Below are 24,545 nucleotides of genomic sequence, written 5' to 3' on the forward strand. Positions count from 1 at the left end.
CACTCTAAATGCATTGTGTTTCCCATTGTGGAGAGGTTAGAGCCGACAGCTTGACTGGGAGGTTATAAAAGGACAGTGTATGAAAAATCACTTTTGAAAAATGGGGAAAATGAATGATATCCATTGCGTATTTAGCAGAAAAGGGGTTGTTAACATCAAATATTAATTGGCAAATGAACAAACTAATTTAGAACAAACTAATTTATGAAAATATTGTGACTCTGGGAATATTCTGAGCTGTCTTGTATAATATTTCTTAATTCAAGCCTCCTATTGGATAATTACTGTATGGGGGATTATCTTCCAGCTGGAAACAAGTTATTTTACCCCAACTGATGCAACAAGTAGCTTCTCATTTCTTAAACAACCATGTGGAAAGAAACATCCCCTGGTGGTGGAGAAGATGATAGTGAAAGTAAGAGCATTTCCACACGTGCGATGTGAAGGGAACTCTAGGGATTGGGACTGAACAGCTGTGTAGTCTTAAGAAAACCACTTATCAGTGAGGCTAACCTGTACAAAAAGGCTTCATTTTCTTAGTGAGCAGTGTTAGTGAGTGGTCGGATGAGTCCAGATTTACCCTGTTCCAGAGTGATGGGGCATCAGGGTAAGAAGAGAGGCAGGTGAAGTGATGCCCCCATCATGACCCTAGTGGCTACTGTACAAACCTGTGATTGCAGTGCTGTGATCTGGGGTTTGCTGCTCAGGTCTAGGTTCAGCAACACTTTTCAGCCCAAAGATTGAGGTCAGCTACCTGAATGTACTGAATAACTAGGTTATTCCATCATTATTCTATTTTTTTCATCCCTGATGAACTTCCCATGGGCATATCCCAAGATGACAATGCCAGGATTCATGGGGCTCCACTTGTGAAAGAGTGGTTCAGGGAGCATGAGACATCATTTTCACACATGGATTGTCCAGACCTTAACCCCACTGAGAATCTGTGGGATGTGCTGGAAAAGTTTTTGACTCTCCCATCATGAGTACAAGATCTTGGTAAAAAATGAATGCAACACTGGATGGAAACAAAACGTGTGACACTACAGAAGCTTCTTATCGAAACAATGCCACAGCAAATGCGTACTGTAAAGGCGATCCAGCAAAATTATATTGTGTGACCTTTCTTTTTGGTGTTGACTTTTTTTGGGGGGCAAGTACTACAAAAACATTAGCGGGGTTTTTGTAGTACAGGACCTGCTTGATGGTATTGTTTCCTTAAAAAATGGTGGTAACATTGATGACGGAATAATCATTTTCAGTTACTACAGCTAACATGCTAGCCACCATTTACAATTTACAGTCAACATGATGCAATATGAGCATTAATGTTGGGTCCGATATTCTCTCTGCAGTAAAGTATATATATATTTATATATAAATTGCTATTTGCTTCTGTGGGTGCCATCTATTTATGAAAATAGATGCTTGCTTCTAGGACCATATGGGTTTGTGATAGTAATCCAAAACACTATAGTTTGGGACCAACAAACCAAAATATTGAACAGAAAGACGAACAACTATTCCGTTAGAGCTGAAGTGCGGAGACTGCGAAACTGCTACACTACACAGTTAAGGCATTGTTAACATGTATAAGCATTTATTCTTTAGCATTAACATTTTACAATTGTCCAAACAAACATGTGACAGATACATGTATAACAGCTTTAAACTACTATATATATATAAAAAAACATACAATTCATGAGAAATGTTGACATACTGTTCTGTATCTGTAACCATGGCAACACATATTTCTGTAAAGGCCTGTAGAGTGTAGTAATGGATTCGAAGGTTAGATATGATGCACACACACACTGTGTTATGTCCATAAGCCTGGTACTGCCGGTGCATGCTAATGTCCGGGGCCCCGGCTGGAGATGCTGAGCGGCCCTGAGGCGTTCGCTCCAGCTGTTGACAAGCTTCCTGTCAGGGCCGCGGCCGTCGGATTCTCAGGAAGCTCCGATGAAAAACAAAAGTGTGGAGGTGAGGACGGTTCCCTCAGCACTGCTGGAGAAAGTAAATGCTTTACGGTCAGATGGCTTTAGGTTGTTTGTGGCTGGATTTACTTGGTCAGAGGGGAAAATCGAAGCTTGAACCGCTGAGCAAGCTGCTGCCCTCCAAGGGGAGTCTGGCTGCCTGAAAAGGGTTTAAGTGTGTGAAATATATTCAGAAAAATTACCTCTGGGTTAAAGAGGAATTTAATGAGCTTGACCTTTTTTTTTAAGACCCACATACATTCAATCTTATACAACCGTAAATGTGGCACTTGATTTTCAGACTCATGATAAAAGTGCTGATCCAGATCCAAATGCCAGATGACACACAGCTACCTTAACAAAAACTGCTGCGCGTCCAATTTATACGACAGGAATCCAAAGATTTGCTCAAATAATATTTTACTATTTGATACTTTCTGCTGCTCTCCTCAGTGACTCCATACAGAGAAAATTGTTGGATTCCAAATGAGGGTTACAGATGAAATGTGAGGCTGAATATCAGAAAAGACATAAAAAAAATATATGTTGTTTCTTAAATTGCCTCTATAGGTGCCATTTATTGCCCCATACCTGAAGGAATGGTCCAACACTGAAGGATGTAAAGCTTTGTGGGCCTGAATCTTTCACAGAGAGATTCAGGAGAGGAATGAGAAGGGGTCAAATTATGTTGATAGTCGAGCAAATACAACATCAATCAAAAGAATCATGCCATTGCCAGTGCCATTAAGAGCTTGAGGAATGACGTCTTTCTGAACACAATTTCTGAGATGTTGCAGAGTTAAAGCAGTTCATTGAAGTCCGAGTTAGTAGATGTAACATTTGTTTTCCACTGGCCAAATAAGGCAGTTTTTGGCACTTACTATGCAAGAACAACCTCATTTAACGTCTCCCGTTTGCTGAATTGATTCCTAGTGTCTGGCTCTGGAGACGACCAGCGCGAGCAGAAAAGGAGGCGATGGTGTCTCTGATATTTGGGTCAGGTCTCAGAAATGAAAGTGTTCTATTTCGGCGTTAGTTTGAATATAAAAGCACCTTTTTTTGTTGTGTTAATCCCTGCTCATTTCTTCCTGTCGGACTAATATTAATCTTTTAGGTGTGACACGTCCGCAAAGGATCAAGGCGAAGTGATGGCCGGTGTTGCATTGTAAAACGCAGACCATTACCTGGGCCTACAGGAGCCGCAGAGATTTTCATGACTCGCATTAGATTAGACCAAGCTTCTTTCATTGTTCCCCAGGGCCACATTCATCTTGTGGCAGTCACCAAATATTGACTGTGATGGTGACAAATGCGGTCTGCATAGTACAACACTTTACAGCGTATATTGTGCTCTCCAGTATAAGGCCAGTTCATCACTGGTATTCATTATATGTGCAGGACAGACCGGGTAATGCTGCTATATTTGAAAAGCACCAATTTACTTTTAACAATATGCAAGGCTGCTCTAATCCCTCGCTATAGACCTCATCAGTAAAACGGATGGCTGTGTATATGGAGCCCATGAATCTTTAACCAACCCCGCTCCTTTCACTTGTTTTAAACACCCCAGTTGTAGAAGTTGCTTCGCTGGCAGAGCTGAAATCCAAAGTAGAAGCTCTGGAGTTAATCCCTGGCTTGGCGGGCGGCGCGGGGGGAGCTGCTCAGTCATCTGGGTCGCCGTGCAGCAGGTGACATGACATTCAGGTCCTGATCACTAGCCGGCCCTCGCCCTGTCTTTTCATTATCAGGGGCTCCAGTTAGAGGGACCCTGCGGCGTCCCGTGCTGGTTTATGTAACTCGTGTCCCGTCTGCGTGGACAGGTTTCTCCGTGCAGCGCGCGACACCCCGAGCCTCGTGCGCTGCCCTAGTTAAAAGGGTATTTTAAGACTTCCCACACGGGTTCGTTTGCCCTTATCTCCTTCTCAAGTTCAGCTTTTTTCCCTCTTGAAGTATTATTTAGTGCTGAAACACAGGATGGAGCCCAAGACTATTGCAACACCATTGTTAGAGAAGTGTGCTCTGCTGGTTAAAAATAGTTACAACTGTAATAAGTCGTCAAACAACAAATAGGCCATTTAGCTGATAAGATTTGATAGAATATAGGTCTTTGTTGAGGAAAAGGGGACAGTCGCGCTCACAAACAGGGTGGTGGTAAGAAATGGGAACGCAAACTCCTTCATTTCACGATGCGCAGCTCTTTACAAATAGTTAAAACGGTCCTTGGAGGTTTTAACAAAAGCCAATAGCACAGTTTCTTCTCCTTGTGAATGGAATCAAATGATAGTTGCTTGATTTTCAGACGAACTTCCCTAAAACGGGAGCACACATAAGAACAGATTTACAAAGCTGAGCATGTCAGATGGTCTACTTTCTGGAACATTTTCCAGTTAGTCGTAAATACGCAAACTAATGAACCGTTTGTATAGTAATACAGCACTTCTGTGTGTGTTTTACTGGATTCTAATGTTTCAGTCTGGTGCTCTAACCACAACAGAACCACCAATGGGATGTGCCACCATTATACACCAATCAGGCATAATATTATGACCACCATCCGAGTACTGTGTAGATCTCTCTTATGCCTCCATAACAGTTGTGATTCATCAGAGAATGGCGTTCTGAGGGTGTCCTGTGGTGTCTGGTAACAGAGTCTTGTTAGTGGAGGCCTTTGAGTCCTGTGGGTTGAGGGGAGGGGCCTCTGGGGATCATCCCACAGATAATTGATCAGTTTAGGATGTTTATTGTGACTACCATGTTGCCCCAACTTCCTTTTACTAACCAACAAATCCAACCAGATCGATTTGCTTTATTTTTGTAATGGGTCAAACATAAATAAAGTTATGTTTGAAGGCTATTAAATCATGCACTGTGTAAAAAGTAAAACTCAGAGCGAGCAATGAAATATCTAATGTAATGATGTCGCCCAGCAGTCCCTTCCCACTTATCACCGTGTTTATCATTTGATGTGCTTCAGATGAATGCAATCGCAATAATCGGTGTAATGGCTTCTGCTCGATTTTAGGAGAAATTTAATTAGCGGGATATTGTTCGGAATCTTCTTTCCCCCCTGCGCCGTTATTTGTGCCTCTTGTCTCTCCGACGCAACATCCTCCTCAGACCGCCTCCTTTCAGACGATGATCTCCAGTCGGGTTCCCCTCATCAAACGCGGCGCACTGGAAATAAATTATGAAATTGGAAATGTTTGTGCTCGATTGTTTTAATCTGCAGAGGTGATAATAGGTTTCTAACCCCGTCAGCAGTAAAGGAGGTGCCCGCCGGTTCACAATGGAGGCTCATTATTTCACAAACCCCTGATCAGCATTTCTCGGAAGTTGGTGGAGATTATTTTTATGATTAAATTTAAATCCCCACCTTCAGTCGTTTGGAGGACTTTGTGAGCTGGATCATGTGTGACCTTTTACAACCTCTAAGGTTGGTGAAGGTATTTGAACAGTGTAGAAGAGTAAAGCAGTTTAAAGTGAAGACATAGAGAACGTTTATCTCTCTTTTTTTTCTTTTACTGTATTACTGGCACCCATTTCAGTAAATGTTGCAAAATTTGTGTGCTAATCATCAACACTTGCATAAACATCCTTTGTGGGTTTGCTTTTTGTGCAGTTAGGGGTGAATGATGCATCATATGCAAGTAAAGTTTTGCTGGCTGAGACATGTGTATCTAGCGTTTTCTGGCTTGTGGCAAGTAGAGCTTACCTTCACCCCAAGACGATACTGAAACTAACAGATTACAAATTTGTCTAAATCTCACTGTAGTCTTATGTCTGACCCCGATTACAACACCAGGGGACATCCTGTAAATGCGCATTAGAGTGCTCTTATCTTAGGCTTTCCAACACATGTTGTACTCCGCTAGCTGCACTTATTCAGCCGCGAAAGCTTTACTGTGACGCTGTGACGATCTGGTCAGGGTTCCAGTTTATCCCAGGGGTAATGGCTGGGGTTGAATACAGGAAGTCGTAAAAATGTTCGCTACTTTAGTTCAGTTTTTAACATCAATTTAAAACATACAAAACAAAAAGCATACAGATAAGGCGATTGGAAAGTGTTTATAACTTGCAGTTGGGTCCATATGTTGTTAGATACTGACAAATTATTTATTGTGAAGCCAGTCCATTTACCTACCTATTCGTAAAGATGATAAAATAAAATAAATCCAGGGGCTACCTTTGTGAGTTCAACACTTTATCCAGTTTAGATACTTTGAGAGTCTGCACTTTAAACACACGATGATCAATTATGATGAACCTCTGGGATAACAAAACTGTCCAAAACTAAATTTCAAAAATCCAACAAAATGTAACGATCTTCCTGCTGGACTGAATGCACTCGTTTGAAAAGCAAAGAGCCTGGGAAATGTGTGAAAAAATCCTTCTTGCATCCAGTCTAAACTGTTGCCGCCGCGCACACGAGACGCAGACCAAAAGACCACATAACTATAAGTTTGTGTTGCATATTTACGGCTACAATAAAGCACCCCGCCGCTCGCTCTGAGCCCTGACCTTCATCACAGAGCAGTTTAAAATGCAAGGCTCTGACAGGAGTTCATTAATATCAACTAATCAATCCCCCGTAGGCACAGCTGATTTATGGTAGATATAGTTTGTTCCGCGCTGCAGCTCATTGTTGCCTCTAATCTGAAAACACCCTCCACCTCATCGTCGCCAAAAAGGCTCCTGTTTTGACACTATGTTTCCCTGTCAGGAGCAACAGATGACACCTGAATCAACACATAGATTCCAGTCATGCAATGCCCACTAGGATTCCCTCTGCAAGCAGTCATGACCTCCGCAAACCCTCAGACAGATGGGTCTGGCACCCAAAATGAACAGAAGCAGCAAGAGGTGGAAAAACGAGGCGCTCTGAGGCCTTGTTAGTGCATCACTCCGTCTTGTGAGAAGTGCCTGGAAGTTGTTGGTTGCCGTGGACGCACAGGTGTGTTTTTAACTCCTTTGCACCCCAGTTCCTGTAGCTTTTTCATCTCCCACTTTTGGCACGGTTCGGGTTTTATTTAGTTTTTATCTGTCTATATACAGTACATATATATGGTGCAATCCAAGTGTGTTAGCCACAGGCCCCCGCGTTTGCAGTAAACACACGGTCTACATTCAGGTTGAATAATGTATTTTAGATTAAAAAACACACACGCCAAAAGTGCAGCAGGGTCTTTTCTGTCTCTAATTAAAAAGATATGTTTGGTTAGAGGCAAGAGAGCCGTGCAAGAGACATGAAAGCAGAGATCAAAATGTGACTGGCGGAGGCTCTGCGACAGCAGGGGTCCTCAGATGGAAGACAAGAGGTATAGCCCGAACTTCATTTACTCTGCCATGTGAGACACTCGGAGGCAAATCAATCTCACAAATTGTTGTTTGATTTCTCCTCTTCATCTCCGACTGGAAATGAGCACCCCGAGGTCCCCCGGAGTTGGTCCAGCTCGGCTTTTGTGCCGCTGTATTTCTGGGTCTCTGCGAGAGAGAGCTGGGGAGTGTTTTTAAGCGTATAGCTTTACCATTGACTCCGCGCTTCAGGTGTTAAAGTGGAAAAAAAAGGAGGAGAGTGGAGGCAGCGGGGTTTAGTAAAGGTATTACAAATGTCACTGCAGCAGGGGGTGTAGATGTTTTTCCGCGGCCGAACAGGAAAACAAGTCTTTGCAGTGGGTTTTGGTGTCACATTGAGCGTCTGAGTGGCTAAAACTGGATATGAGGACGAGATGCATTGAAGGGTGTTGCTTTTTTTTTTCATTTTGACATTTTCAAGCAGTCTTAAATGTGAGCTTCGCTTTTCTCCATAAATATATCATGATCATTTGGGTTTCTGTTGCCCTTAGTTAAATCAAACAAGAATTTGAAGCATTTTGTAGTGTTTTCTGACATTTTGGGACTAAATGACTACCACTTGAAAAATAATTGTCCAGCTCATTGATAAGAAAAAATAATTGTGGGTGAAAGGACATGAGTTTTGTCATCAGACACCATTAAATGTTTATTTTTGGTGGACACTGAAATTGAATGTTTACATTTACAGTGACGTACATTTTGACGTGCATAATTTATTTCAGCTATTTATTCAAGTTGCGGTTGCATAATGAATATGTGACTCAATGTGCAAACTCTTTTATTTAGTCAGGATTTGCATCCAAATTAGGAGGAAAGGTGCAGGAATTAGAAACGTTTTACCAACAGTCCATTATTTTCACAGAGTCAAAAATTTGACAATTAACGCAAAAGCTTTTTGCATTTGTCAGCTGTTGCTTTGAACCCGCAACTCGCGTTCAAAGGAGCTTTCAGCGCAGGTGAAACATGCCATCCGTTGGATTCAAAAAACAAAAAGTCCATCAGAGAGATAGCAGGGACATTAGGAGAGGGCAAAGCAAACAGTTGTGATTCATTTTGGGGAAAAAAAAAAGAAAAAGAGCACGCTGGGGAGCTTTGCAAAATAAAAGACCTGTATCTGTGGTTGCAGTGCTAAAATAACTAAATGAGTCTGTTTTAACATATAGATTTATTTTATCTTTTTTTCTTTTTTCATTTCACACAAACATATCTGCCATCAGACAATCTTTAAGACCGTTTCATTGTCAACACACCTTGCAGCCGTCTTCGCCTCTTTGATGTTGCCTTGATCAGAAAATGTCACGCATCCCTCGCAGGGCTGCATCCACGCTTCAATCTCACCTGTGTTTCTCATTCTTTTTACTTGGCAGCTTGGGATTTCTTCACCTGTGTGTATGACAAACCCCCCCATTCTGCCCTTATCTGTTCACTGACCCCTCCTTTTGTACAAGCCAGACAGCTCTTCAAAAGCCCGATACAAAGCCTGACAATCACGGCATTGCTTCATACACATTCATTCTCTTTCTGTTTCTCCTTTCATCTCACCTGCTCCTTATCGCCTTATCGTGTTTCCGGTACCCCTTATCTGATCTCAACCTTTCTGATTTGAGTATTTTCTTGATGCTCCCAAAACATCTTCTTAAGAGTTTCCATTTTCTTTATTTTATATATATATATTTTACTGTGAGTTTTCATTTTTAAATACATATCTCAACACCCACCTGCCACTAGTCAATCGCATCTCAAGCAAAACGCACGGAGGAAAGCATTTTTATGTAAGTTACCTTTCTGCTGTGTGCCTCCCTGCTGTTGTATAATTAGCAGTCACTCCTGCAGTCAGGACTGTGGGGGGTGCTTTGAGCACAGGGTAGACAACCAACCACTGTGGACACACAGAGAGTTCAAACAGACCTCCCAGAGAAAGAAGTCAATTAGCTGGCTTCATAAAAGGACTGCAGTGTTGCTTGCCACTATAATTGTGCTGTTGTTAATACCTTTTATACATATGTTTACCTTTTAGCAGTCGGCAAATTACAGACTACAAGCTGCTGTTAAACAAAGACCGAACACAGCGAGAGACTCGCCTTTTAGGTCCTTGTGTCGCATAATTAGAGGATCCATTGGATGAACTGTGGGACGGATCATACGGCCGATTCAGAAATTACTATTGTGCGCTCAGGGAGCGGTCATCCAGTACTTTTGCTCCTCAAGATAAACATACAGAAAAGCGCAAGTGAAATGCGACTTCATGTATTTGAGATTTGGTTTTAGCTCTGACGCGCAGCCCCCTGAACAGCTGCTGAGTGGCACATTATTCTAATGCTCTCACTTCATGTTAATGGTCAGGATTAAGACACTTGAGATGCATCTGGACTTTCTTGAAAACATACTGTTCATCTTGGGATTTTCCACGAAAGACCAGCAGTGCTGCTGTTTATGCAATATGTTCTTGATCTTACACAGATCAGCCACAACATTACAACCACCAGACCAGACCAGGCACCCACACTCCATAGATGTTGCTTTATGGCAGCAGAATGCAGCGACACACACAAAACCGGATTAGGAACAACTCAAAAAACATTACAGCACAAGGCGTTGACCTGGCCTCTAAATTCACTAGATCCCAAACCGACCAAGTGTCTGTGGGATGGTCCACAGAGGCCCCTCCTCTCAACCCACAGGACCCAAAGCCCCCCCCCACCACTAACAACACCACAGGACCTCCTCAGAAAACCCATGTCCATTGTGTGTGGAACACAAAACATATGACTTTGGTACCAAAGAATGTGAAGGACTGGTAACTTCAGCTGGTAGTACCTATGAAAATGAAATTAATTGATTTTCCAGCAGCCATACAGGTCATGTTTACCAGCTGACTGACTACATTTGTAAGATTTATGTGTTGATCAATGCTTTACTTTGTGTTGTTATACGTACGCGTCGAAAATCCACCAAATCATCACTGCATCCATTGTTTCTAAAACCCCTTTCATCCACTTCTTGAACTCCAGTTTTGAGCCATTACCGCTCCATGTATAAAATCATCTCATAGAGGACGTTTGGTATTTCTTCAAAGGTCACGGAGCGGCGCCGCACTCGACAGCTCCCGAGTGTGTCAGGATTGCTACATTACGTCAAAGAAATGAATGCTCGCTCTGACCTGAGGTCGTACCTCCAACAAGACACCTTTGGCAGACACTTTGCACCTGCAGCCCACTGGCAAGCTGCAGACATATAAGAGCTTAGAAAAAAAAAAACCCAGAAGCTCTTTGGGCTGAAAGCCAGTATTTTAATAAGCAGCCTGACTGTAGACTTGTTGAGGTGCAACCTGACTACAGGGCATGTTTGACACAAGGCTACACAGTGTGTGAGCAAATGTTCTCGACTCCTTCACCCTGGGGCCTCAGGCGGGGGTGATAAAAAATTAAAAAGCACAGCGGGGACACAGAGCAGAATGTTGATTATGTCTTAAGACTGCAAATATACAAACAAGATAGTGTGGCATTGATTGGGAAAAAAGGTCCTCCTGTTCGAGGAGCGTTTTGGGTCTGTCTTGACATTTCCAAAAATCCCACTGAGCTCAGATTTTAACGAATGCTGGCATTATCACTTGAGTGTTCATTTGAGATTCATATGAAGACGGTCAATATTGTGGATGACAGCACCTAATCAATTACGGCAGTGTGCTGCAGTCATTCGGAGTCAACAAATGGGAGAAAAAAAAAAACACACGAACTCTGCCGTATTAATCACAAGTCTTCTAATAAACACCATTAGACGCAATAGTAGCATCTCTCCTCCCAGTGTTCAGCTATCGTTAATTAGCATCATCATCATCCCCAATTGTTTACTTGTCGCGAATGATCATTTAATTAGGTAACTTCAGATGGAGGATCCAAATATTATGGAAAGATTATAACGAGATCAGTAGCAAACGGCTCCAGCGGCAGCTTAAGGAAGCTTAACTCTGTAGGACAACTATCAATCACATTTATATGTAAATAGATGCAATTATCTGTCGTGGTATCGTCATACATTACCCATGAGGACGGGAAGGGAAAAGGGCGCTTGTTGCTTTAATTCTGTGAAAGTGGCACAAGTGTGAAGGAGACAAAAGCCACTCAAAGACATGCAGCGAGCCAAGATAAAGCTCCGCTGACGGAAGCGGCTGTAAAATGACACCCACTCAGTCCGAAGCTTCCTGAGTAGTCGGCACCGATGCTGTTTCTCTTTTGTTTCCCTCCAATAGCGCCAAGGTTAGATTTGCCTGGCTTGGAAATAAAAGTCTCATGCAAGGGATTCATATTCGTCACACCTTCCAATACAGTATTTGCTCACCATCATGAAAAGAAACCAGGGTTTTCTCTTCCATTCGTGACTTCTACCACTGCACTCTAACTCCAGGCCTTTCAGCATAAATAAAAATAAAGAATTAAACTGTCTGATGCCATATTTAGGTCTTCGTTTACGCAATTCAAATGAACACAAACCGTTGACAAATATAGCCATGAACCGCTATCAGTTTTACCACGGCCTTAAGAATTAATAGCCAGCGCTTCACTAAACTTTCTGGGCCACAGCTTTACGTTCTCTCTCATCAATCTTGTTCACAGCAATATCTGGTTTCACTGGAGTACCTCTAAAAGCCTCAGCACCAAACAGACATACCTGATGTATAGCCGCTAATAGCTCTTCTATGTTCGCCAGTTAAAGAGCCAAATGTTTCCCTCAGGAGATGGCGGAAACCAAGAACCAAGAGCTAAAATGGGAGTTAATACTGAACTCCAGAGAAGCAGGTTTACCCTGTGTCTGTGAGATGTTTAAAGGGTTCATTTCAAAACGCCAACAGCATTGTAGGGGGGGAAAAACTCAACCTACCAGCTGCAGCCCACTTGATGGTGGAACAACCCATCTGGGTTACAATTACGAAGTCCCAAAATAGGCTACATGTGCCTAGGGATTACACCAGGGGTTAAATGTGTTGTGTACTGGCCTTTTTTATCCTTCACACCCCACTGAGGTGCTTCAGAACATTTTGTAAGCACAATTTTTGTTGTATTTTTTTCCCCTGGACTTCTGTGATTGTGTTTTGCGTAAGTAAACTACATAATCAAATGTTATTTTGTTATCCGTACTAGGACACGAAACAAAGAGTTGTGGTTGTAACTTGATGATTATATTTCAATTACTGTACAAATAGCGCTGTCCATGGTCCTGTAACAACGGTGACGCTGCCACCTTCATATCTATTTCCTATTTCTATCCACTCCATGTTTTTCGTGCCTGATATCTAATGTGTGTGTTGGACAAAAAGTTGGCCTAGCCCCCTGTGACCTTCTAAAACTTTCGCTCTAAACCAAGACGGCCTCATAAACAGCGTATATGTTAATAAGTCTATTTTCAGTGCCTTCGATAAACAACCAGGATGTATAAATCCTTCCCACAGGGTTTATTGTTAAAAATGCAGCTTCCTTTTGTTACTTTGTTTCCTCCCCACTGCTCTCCCTGCCTGCAGGGGTCTGCCGGCGTCTCTTAATTTCTGTCACAAGGTCAGCCTGAGAGGGGAAAAACAACAAAGTGTGCCTTCGTTTGACTGGAAAAAGCATGTCAGGAGAGCATGACGCGGCCAGGAGCTGTGACACACAATGCCTAATCAATACTGGAGAAACAGAGATCCTCGGCCTCTGGGGCCTCTAGTGGGAACTTGTCATGTAATGCCAAGACAGTCGCCTCAGTTCTCCTGTCTCTGTTCTTTTTGGAGGGCTGTCTGAACACACACAAACACACACACACACAGATCTGTGTGAATAGGAAAGTATGACTGATGACTAAAACCACACCGAATCACTTGGACTGGAAACTCTCTTCTTTCTTCCCTCTTCGAGGTATTGAAGTGCACATCAGTGGGTAAACAATGAGGATTCATGAGGTCGAGTTTCTAGTTTTCAGTAAACGCTTCACGATGGCTGACTGCGCGATCAAAGCCTGAACTCGCATGAACTTGCAACCAAAATGAAGCGATTTCCCAAACTGCAGCGAAAGATGTAAACATTTAGTTTTAGCATTCGCCGTGCTCTCTGTTAAATGCCAACAAGCAGCTGAGCTCGGGCTCATAATTACAAAGTCATTAAAAGATCTCAGTTGTAATTTTCCAGTTTGTGGTGTCTTGACAAAGCCTGCCTCTTTCTCCTCCATTTAATCGTTTCGTCAGCCGGCTTATCAACATTTGCTTTGTGCCAACGTAATTACAGAAAAACATGGAGCGTAATTATGGAAAATAATTTACTGGATAATTCAGTTTTGGAATACTTTGCTGCCTTTCCTTTACAGCAAATGCGATAAGGGTTTTAAAATGCCCGGTGTATCCTCTCTTAATTGCTTCTGCCACATTTTGTCTTTTGTTTGTGCATTGAACCTTTCTTGAAGTTTTGAATATTTCTCCTCAATGGAGCCAATGTGCCGAACCCGCACCAGGAAGAAGTCCAAACTATTAGTCAGTTTGTTGTCAGTGATTCATGACTTGTTGTTTTCAGATTAAGATCCATTTTCTCAGGCTTTGCTCCGTCTTCTTCTGCTAACATGGATTCCTCAGCTTCCCTCTCTGAGTCCTGGAGTCCAATATTTCACGGCAAGGATAACGGCAGCTTTGTGTGATGTTACTTCTGACATATCGGAGAAGACATCAGATAAATCTGTGCTTGTCCTTGTTAGTAATTCACAGACTCCGAGAAGCTGTGCTGCCTGAGACGCTGTTGGTTCATCGGTAAGACCCTGCGTGGACCGCCGCTTTCTTTTAACGTCGGGCTCTTCCTGTTCCAGGAAAAAAATATGCAGTATAGAATAACAAGTGCAGTTGGTGAAATGGAAAATTAACAATTTTCTCGTCAGTAAATCCATTTTCTACTTGTTTTCACCGTCTTTTACGGGATGTGATGTAAACTGTGTTTACTTGTAGACTTGCGTTTAGCATTTGCGCGCACAGAGAAATCCTGAGTGCACAAAGAATAATATCCACTATACAGTGATGTTCCATTAAGGAGGTCTGGAGTGAATGAAAAGAGGGCGTAAAGTCTTCAAAGATGGATAGCAGCCAGTGGATTAATTAAAGCATCATTTGCATGTTCCAACTTTAATCTTCCCTCTTTGTTTTAATGCAGCCGCCTGAGTTGCTGTCAGATATTTGTGGCTGGTGTCACACTTTTGACAGGCCAGTAGAAAAATGAGAAGGAAACGCCACAACTTTGCACAAGCCTGTTTTGCTCTTCTGAAATTTCAGCCTCTTCTTTCTTTGCTTTTAATATAATTTTCCATGATGCGCAGTTTCTTGTGGATCAAATATGTCAATAAAGGGGTTTTTGCTCTATGTGCACAACACTTTTCACCCGTCTTTGTTGCGACGTGCCTGGAAAAATTTGAAACAATGTATGTTTTTCAGGCAGTACAAGGCAAAGCGACTACTGGAAAGTTATTATTTTTTTTTTTTAATCACATCTTTGTGTACTGCCTTCATTTGTTGCAGTGTATGCAGAAGGATTGTGTGACAGTTTTATGCGACATGATACGTCATCCACCTACGCACAGGTGCTCTGTGATAGTTTTAAACTGGGGCTGTAGTTTGACAGTGTGGTCATTGTAAGAGTCCTTCCATTGTCCGCTTCAAAAAAAACAAAAACAGAACCAATGAAGAATACAGAAAAAGTCTCTTTGAGGATCTCAAAATCTCTGCACAATATATTGCTGTTGTTTTGTTTTTTAAAATTACCACTTAGGGAGCTCTGACTGGCAGTGGTGATCCTAGGTTCTTTGAAGCCTCAGGCAAATACGTACATGTGCTTTCCCCCCAGTTGAAACTGGCGAAATCTGTCATAGGGTAAAGAGAACGAAGCCTCGGGGGGAGGATGGAGTATCAGTGTGCTTGGCATTCATAGGTTTAATGGGGTTTGTTGTTGTCACTGGAAAACACGCCAAAAGGTAGCCATCTGGTCTCATTTTTTTTCTATTAAACTATTGCCTGGTTTGCCTGTCCTGACGGTGTGCCCCTGCTGATGGGCCAGTTGTTCTTTAGCTCTTGACAGAAGTGAGCTGGAGTAAAGAGTCGTGGGACCATCAATAAAATCTTACCCAAGACATCCAAGAATATCACAAAAATCTCAACCTAAACTGCGCAATATAATCCATCAAAATCTTGCTAATGCAGCTTGATTGTCATAATTCAGGGAACTTCAACTAGTTTCCCCGGTAGTTCCTATTTATTTTAAATCTAACTGTTAAATTATAGCTGTTGCTAAATTTACTGCCTGCTTGTCAAACTACAGTGACATTTCTTCAGATGTTCCACTGTGACTGCTCCTCGACTGAGCCTCGCTGCTACCAAAGGTTTATTAGAGGTTAAACTCCCAAGAAGGAAAGGCATGAAAAAAAAAAAAAAAAAGGCACTTAAAATGACGGCAAAAAACTCTCGGCTGTTTTCTGTCCATGTCCCCTCGGCCCCTCCGTCACACATGCACAAGGGCAAAACGAGGTGATCTGTCCCACATGGTCCTTCACACTCTGCCAGCATAATGACACAGCGTGGGCTCGCTCCGTAGTCAGCGTCTGTCCATCAGCTTCCCCAGAGCGAGGCGTTTAAAATGGATCTGGGTCACAGTGGGATCCCCTCTGTCCACCCGCTGGAACCTGGAAGCGTTCGATTCATTTGCGACGGAGCTGTCTGCATTACTGTAGCCAATCCATGTGACACACTTGACTGTCAGGGAAAGCTGCTGCATCAAGCGTTAACACTGAGCAAGCATGTGCTCTTACCATATACCTCGGGTGCTGCTGCTGCTGATCTCTGTCAGGTGGGCCCAGGATGTGAACATCTCAGTATGACAGAGATTCCCTGATATTTGACTTTGGCTCCACATGTATTCTATTTTAGATTTTGGATCTCTGTAGCAGATTAGTCTTGAACAACGTTTCTATTATTACAATTGCGAAGAAACATGCGACATACTACATAAAGTTCAGCATTATTTCCATTAATCAACTTTCTTTGTAACTGTGCCAGGGTTAGCCAGCTGGCTAATTTTCTTCTGCAGTTCCCCAGCAAGAGTTGCAAACAGTAAGACGCTGAATGAAAATCAACATGAGCAAGACGGCGCATAAATCATGCAGAGTAGCAGGAAGCAGCCAAATCATCTATACAGCGTAGTAACAGACGTCCTTTGGTTTAGTCACACCAAGCCGCGTGAAACAACAACACGCAAATGAGCAACATGGCTTTTGTAGATATTAGTTCAGTGAAACATTAAACACAGACTACATTAAAATCAATAAGGTTTTAATAGAAATGGCCTCTTAAATGTTGATATTATGTAGCAAAAACACATAAGTCACTTAGCAGAGTTAGTGAATGAATAAGAATAAGAGAAATTAGTTTTTTGTTTTTTAAAATAGATTCTTGTATCCATTGCTTTTCTTATTGTACATTTAGTTTCGCAGTAAACCAAAAGCCCTAATGCTACAGCACACATACTGCATGACACTACATGTTCTTCAGGCTTAAGTTTGTGTTAGCCCTCGAAGATGTTCGTAAAGAAACTGCTGTCCCAGTTTGGTTGCGGGAGAACGTGTCTGTCCTGATCTCAAACCCTACTCTACTTGGGATGAAGTGGAACACCAACCTTATCGCGCGACATAACCGCCATTAAATGTGAGCGAATCCCTGCAGGGTTGTTCCAAAATCTGATGGTGAAACTTCCCCAAATAGGGGGAAAGGCTGTTAGTCATGACCTTGTTCTCTATAGTCAAACTTTTTGTTTTGTGTGCACATGTCAACGCTTCCTCACGAGCTCAAGCAGAAAGTGACGAGCAATGGATATGCGCAGAGCTTTGGCAACCTGTCTCGGTCTAATTTTCAAACAAAATGAATTATATGGTCGAATGTTTGCATCAGATTGCCTTTCATTTGCTTTTGCTGGGAGGCCCTTTAGCTCTCAGTTTACTTGAGGACACAGTATCACATTTTCAAGCACTTTGCTGCAGCTATTTGGCACCACTTGAGCTCAGATGACATTGTTCAGGACTGCCCAAAATGGAGCTGAAGGAATAAACACCAGCCCCAGAAACAAATATGGTTGGTGTGAATGTGATCCCTGCTTTGTGTGTGGATTCCTGATTGTCCCTCGGATAAATCAGATGTATCATGAAGAAATTATCTTTTTTTTCCCCATTTACTAACAATTTCAATACTCAGTAAACAACGCTAACAAGAACATTCAGATATGTCACATGGAGGGGATAATTGGATCATACGCATGTAAGCGCTGAACTGGAGATTACCTCCAAAGAAAAGCATCCTTGCAGGGTGATAAACTTTTGAACCTTGGTGTAACACTTGTGGTGATGTGTGAAATTTATGTAGCAGTCGGTTCCTCTGCTGTGGGGGAAAAAGCGGTTCCTTCAATTACACAGATAGTAAAAGGTTATTTATTTGGTGCACAACCGGTCTCTTTTTTTCTCAAGATCATAGCAGGAAAAATTTAGCTGAGTTTTCTGTAGCTGCTGTAATTGGTCCTTTGATCAAACCTGTGTGAATGGAAAGCAGAGTAAATGCTGGTAGGAGGCCAAAAACGTCTTGAATAATTACGCAACGCAGCTAACTGGAGGAGTATTTACATTCAAAAGCACAATTTTTATTGAATAATATAAGAGAATTTTACATTAAATGCTTAATTAAATCCAAGGAGCATGTTACATTCATTTACTGGGAAAGCAACATCATTGACACACAGGCACCGATTTTTAACAACCGCAGAGCTCAACCTCCTGTCATCAGTACAAAGCTTTTTAAGGATCTCACACAAACCGTTTTTATTCACCAGTTGTGTTTTTACTGTCTTCAGTACCCTTACCGGATGATAGATGAACATATTTAAATGCAAATAAGGTCCAACCCTCACCGTATTTTGCATTCTGTTAAAAAGAAAGCACAGGCATAATTGAATCAAGGCGATATTTTCACTCTTTGGACTTATTTTAACTCCCATTCCCGGTCCGTAATGGAGGTCTCAGATGATGCCACTCTGTTCTTTAACCACATACATATTAGCGCAACATCAAATGACTGATGAATGATGGATCACCGCGAGGTCGTAGCTGCGTCTGTGTTCCCGTATTAAGAGACATAATCAATCATTTGGATGAAGCAGAGTTACAGTGTGGATTTTCAAACGGAGGAAACACTCTCATAGCCAAACGGTGGCAGTTTACTGGTCACTTGAGATGCTGAACAAATGAAAGGAACTGGGTGAAAGGCAAACACCAAGTCAAGTGGATTGTTGAAATGGAGGATAACAATTCATAAAACTCAACTCATAAAAGGACATTATTTAAAGCTTTTCCCCACGTCCCCATGGTGACATATATATAATGCACAAGGTGTGAGGTTTGTTGACACAGTGATTTATTAAGAACAATATCTACAGATGGCGAGTACACAGTGTTTGTCCACAACCAAGCTAGTACTCTTGCGGTGGGCCTTCAAACCTCAAACATCAAGTTACACAGCACAACTAACAGTAAGCTACTTTGTTTTGATAATTAGTGAGAAAAACTCACTTTTTTCACCTGCCTTCAAAACGCATTGAAAATCGGATTGTTAGTTCTGAGCTAACATTACAGGCAGGAGTAATGTTACCCATCTAAGCTCAACGTGCTAACATCTTAATTGCATCGGAGTCTGAATTGAGTGTCGTGGATTTTGTTGGAAATTAGCCCCAAATAAAAGTAATTGGAAAAACTAAACTTCTCGCCCTGAGATGGCACCACTATGGGGATTTTAATGGTGGCACAACGTTGCTATCAGGCTTTTCTAACAGGAAATTGAAGACGATTATATCTCTTCTTTCTAACCTAAAATGTTCCTTGTGCAATACAGGAAAAGCCGGTCTGTTTTTTTGTTCTCTTTGGTATTTTAACGTAATAATTGGTATCCAAACTAACACGTTAGCAAAGTTGAATCACACAATAAGTGGCGCTTTGAAGAGATCAGTGCAATCTACAGTTTCACCACTAGATGGGAGTTAATCCTACACACTGGTCCTTTAATATGAAACTATTTGAGTATCACTTTGAGTAATGCCCTTTTTTTCTTGATTAAGTGACCCAATACTTAATAAAAAACACAATATACTCTAAGCTGTTTTATACAATATGTTATACAATATGTCTCTTTCTTCTTCTTATATTAGGAAACCACCACCATGACTACCAGCACAGCCACCTGGATCTGACTGCGCTCACGCCCAAACTGGGTAAGTGAATACAACAATGTAGTCCTTAACCGCACATGACATTTCACAAGTTCAACACTCACCGTTTCTACTTAAAATGGAAGTGTAAAAACACAAACTTTGCCAAAACTTTTGGCAAGTTTTAATGACGGTGATTGACCTGCCCTGACTTTCTAAAAATGATCTGCATTACTGTCTGTGTCTAAGTCAGAAACAATTCCAATATAAAAGACTAAAAGTATATCTTTCACTGGGAAATTAAAATTCGAGAAGCTGATAAAGAAATACACAGAGAAAATGAAAAAAAAAAAGTGTATTATAATCAAAAGGATCATCTCGGCAGTTTGCTCAAGTTATTGAAAATCCAATTACTGTTATGGCATCCCATCTATTTCCCTAAATGTGATTTTCTGTGAAAAGGGAGCAGCTTTCAGTGTGGAATTATTGAATGGTCCTGCATCCAAATGACAATGAAATGAAACACTGTGTAATTAAAGAGGGAATGTAGAGTTATTTGTTACCAAAAGGCCCTCTGTAATGTCCTAAAACTGCATTCAGTCCGATGTTGTGTGTCAGTCTTGCAGGATAAAACTGAGAGATCGTCATTGAGTTATTGTACAAAGTTTTTCCGTATTAATGGAGCGATGCAGTCCACATCCTGCCTGTGCTTGTTTGCCTCTTATACAGGGCAGCTTTTCACTGGGAAAATGGGTTTCAAAAGTACTTTCAGAAGCTCTTCAAACAGCACTTTTGAAGTCTATTTAGCTTCTGACGAGTATGGTAGATGCAATGCATAATTCAAGAGTTGGAATTTGTGTTAACCCTTGGCAGCAATGATGCATTATTAGTTTTGACCGAGGGCAACCTCTAGTTTTGGTTGAAATGTGCACATTGAATGAATGTAATTGATCCTTTCTTTCTCACTTGGATTTGTTAGCCCACAGACAAATGAGATATGGTAAGTAATACACATACACACGGTGTTTATGTGTATTTTGTTCATCACCTTTAATTCAACATATATTATGTACTGTATTTTCCTGCACACTGGGGGTCATTATCTTTTATTCTTTTTTTTCTCTTTATTTTTAAAAGAGCTTGTGTTTTCTTTGCATTCACAAAACTTCACGCCGCTGCATCACAACCCATGACCTTCAGCCCAATCTCAAAATCTTTCCTTCACGCATTATTTTCCCTCCTTCACTCCACTTAACTGGCTCTATCTTTCCCACAAACACACACACACACACGCACACTTTCCAACCTCCCCTTTACACCATATGTTCCTTGGTGTTGTGTGTCCCTGTCCTCCTTGCCGCAGTAGTCGCCCAGTCCTATTTTTAAATCCAGCACCAGAGTCCCTGCCCGTATTCCGGCACCTTCCCCACCCGCTGCGCCTCCTGACCCATGACTGGGCGTCCTAAATACTGAAGTTCCACGCAGTGCAGGGAGCCTTTAATGGTGTCACGCATACTGTGTCACTGATATGTGAAACTGAGCGGTTGTAGGCGTTCCATGATGAGCTGCTTGGACACAGTTCATGGATGTTTACAGCTGACTCAGACTGGCAAAGAAGAAGAACGATTAGTTGATTTTATTGATGCAGCAATATGTTAATATTCACTAAACAGTAACCAAGAAATGTTTTTGACTCCATAGGTTGGATTCGTCTTAATGTGTATTTAAATTTCAATTTCAATTCAAATTTGTGGGGGAAAATGAAAAAATATATATATAAAATGTCTAATTAATCAAGGATTTTGTGATACCCTGCAGTACTTCAGCAGACCTCTTGTTGAAGACTTATGTCCTAGACTGCCTATCGCCTTCCTGCAGTTTTGGTTTTTAATACTCTCACATGTAGGCCGAGACCATCATCTCAGTTGTTATTTCTCTAGAGCTGAAGCAAATCCAGCAGAAGGTGACAAATATCCCTTAAATTCTCCTCAGCCCTCCTCAGTCCTCCTCAACTCAAACTCCCCACTATGACACTTCACTTTTCCTTCACGTTCTTCTCTCCTCCAACAAAGACCTCCAGTGTACAACCCATCTTTTTGACTGACTGTGTGCTGACTGCAGTGCACCACTTCCTCCCCCTGTCTCCTGTAGAGCGGCCCCAGCGGATGAACAACATCCTGACCTCAGCCACGGAGCCGTACGACCTGTCCCTCTCCAGATCCTTCCAGAACCTGAGCCATCTGCCGCCCTCCTACGAGCTGGCCCTCAAGCCTGACTTAAGTAAATACTCTCTGCACAGATTAAGTAGGTGGTCCTTCATTCGTCCTCCGCCGCTGCGTTTTGCCTGATGTGCTAGACAACTCTGGGAATGACGTCACCCTCATGCCCCGTGCATTAAAGGGTTGCCACATTCACCTGGCCTGGCCTGATGAATCATCTCAGTGTCCATTACAGAGACATGCATCATGATAAGTATCTCCAGATGTTTGGTGGCTCGTCATGTAGAGAGCCCTTTCACTCTTCCACCTTTTTTTAGGGTAATAAACTTCTTAAAATGCATGAAAACGAGCATATAGAGCTTCCCTACTCCCATCCACTCATCTACCGGCTCATTGACTGACATCTAATTGGCGTGTAATTTGGCTCCATCTGGGGCCTGTGCCATGTTGCTAATGTCTCTTAATGACATATTAAGATTCTTTTTTTTTTCTCAGCTTGAGTGGTTTCTATACGCCAACCGGATGGCACTTTAATGTCCAAGCAATCCTACAGTTCATTATCACCGTTTTGACATTTTGAGTTCGACGACGACGTGGATGCTTCTGCTCCAACCTCATGACCGGTGCATGCTCTGTGTTCTCCAGACTGACTGCATGTTTGTCGAACCGCAAGTCTCTTCCTGTCAAAGCCGCTTTGTGTCAGGAATTTGTGCAAACTGGCCGCACAGGACTGTAACTGTGGCGCTCAATTCATGCAGAGCGCAATGAGAAAAGACATGGGACATGAAAGTCTGAAAGGAAATTCCGAATGTGGTTTGACGGCTGATATGAAGGCAGAGTTTTCAGTGTAACTTGGAAACAAGTTAAAACAAGGTCAACTGGGCTATGTTTAAATAGGAACAACCCCAACTCCCCACCAGCCTTATGCAAAATGTCTTCAAGACACCCTACATGTACACTTGCCCTTGTTTTAGGTATTTTTTTGTTTTGTTTTGTTTATTTGTTTGTTTTTCTGTCCAGGCTATAGCCTGACCTGGATAAACAGGAAGCTTCACAGACGATTTCAGTTTAAGTTTATCTTGTAAATTATTCTTACCTCAGAGCATTAAAACTGCAGCACAGTCTGCCAACACTATCTATTCACATTATTTGGCCTGACAGTTGTTTTTGAAGCAGGAGCAAGCAGTTTATGAAGGTCATCAGGATGGCTTCAGAGTCAAATTTAGCCCTTTGGTTTACACGTGCAGTGCAGTGAAGAGTTTGTAATCCTCACTGGGCGTGTCTGGCTCAGTTGCAGTCAATCATGGTTTCGGCACGGACCTAAAAAGAAACCACCTGAAACGTTTTGCAGTGTGAAATCGAAGCGTGATATTGAACAGTGCGGTAGGCTACAGCAGCACGTGAAAACTTTTCACGCGGCATGATATGGTAACCGCGGCAACGCATATGAATGCTGTTGCCATGCAACACAGATGAGTTCACAGTGCAGGCCGAGGTTTGCAGACCAGAAAGTCTGTCACGCCGTCCTCACCCGGGCATACGTTTGGATTCATCACTAAGCAGCGGAAGCATAGCCAACACAAAAAAAAAGGTTTTGATTTAACTGATAGATGCGACATGTCTGAAGGATATTTTAGAAAACTCTAAATACTGCTATTTCCCTTTCTTGGATATTCTGATTGCTGACACCAAAGTGTATGAAAGGAAAAATTATGCTTCAAACTCGGCATGAGCTCTAGAGAATATTTCAAATAAAACCTTTAAAGAACAAAACATAAAAAGTAAAACTGCTATCTTTACTTCAGACTTCACAACATCTACTATGGGACTGCCATTTTTCGTGTGCCAGTTTTTGAAATGAACCGCTCTGAAATGCTGTAGAGCAACGAGACAATCAGTGAGGAAAAATTACTCGCACCAGCTTTTTATTTTTTATAGCTTGCAACATACATTAGACAAAGATTACATACATCAAACCACATACTCAAAATGCTGTTTTTTCTGTGTACGTACGTATAGTGGTTATAACAATGATAGTAATGTGATAATAGTAGTAATAATGGTAACTTCAAAGATTGCAAAAATAGTAACAAACAGTAAGAGAGAGAAGGGGGGAGAATGGAGGAGGGAGGTATGTGAGAAGTAGAGGATGCATGAAATTTAGTAGGCAAATTTGGATGCCTCGGGTCCCTACAGCTTAGCAGCTTTTTTCTTAAAGACTCTTCCTGCATACATTTTTATTTTTTTCCAAGTTCGCCCTCTTGTTGCCTGTTTGTCAGTGAAATGATTCAAGCACTGCAGTGCAAACACTCCGCATGCATACTGGTGAACACTCAACTGAACTGAAGCGTTGACAGTAAATCCTTCCAAAAACATTGTCCCGCGCTTGGAGAGGCTATTCAGGGTTCGTCGGTTCGTCAAAGGAAACACCGCAGAGCCTTTTATCTGCGCACTGTACGTCTCCTTCAGAGCTGTACTTGCAAGAATGGATGTAACGCGTAGCCGATTTTCAAATTGCTAGGATACACATGAAGAAAAAGACACTTTATACGTGCCATTGGCCCCTTTTCCGTCGAGTGGTTACATGATAGAAAAACATACATCAGCGCCTTCTCCTTTCAGCTCATTTTTCTTTTATACGTACATATTTTCTCTCCCTTGCTGCTCTTATCTCGCTGGCGTCTTGAACACATGAACATAAAACATGAGTCAACTACAAAGCTTTTCCAACGTGAGAAAAAAGAACGGAAGAATCTATCGAG

At 41.9% G+C, this 24,545-nt stretch overlaps 1 protein-coding gene across 3 annotated transcripts in view; it reads left to right on the top strand.

Moving 5' to 3' along the window:
* LOC124998445 (protein shisa-6) overlaps positions 1-24,545 on the top strand; it is a 61,597-nt gene that overhangs the window by 30,540 nt on the left and 6,512 nt on the right. The window contains exons 6-8 of one of the 3 annotated variants that reach the window (XM_047572857.1): positions 19,565-19,627; positions 20,544-20,564; positions 21,716-21,868. In XM_047572857.1, the coding sequence (XP_047428813.1) occupies positions 19,565-19,627; positions 20,544-20,564; positions 21,716-21,868 (237 nt within the window). The remainder of the gene's footprint in view (positions 1-19,564; positions 19,628-20,543; positions 20,565-21,715; positions 21,869-24,545) is intronic. The other 2 variants (XM_047572860.1, XM_047572859.1) reach the window with 2 other exon arrangements.

The sequence above is a fragment of the Mugil cephalus genome, chromosome 20 (genome assembly GCF_022458985.1).
Source record: "Mugil cephalus isolate CIBA_MC_2020 chromosome 20, CIBA_Mcephalus_1.1, whole genome shotgun sequence".
Taxonomy (NCBI): Eukaryota; Metazoa; Chordata; class Actinopteri; order Mugiliformes; family Mugilidae; genus Mugil; species Mugil cephalus.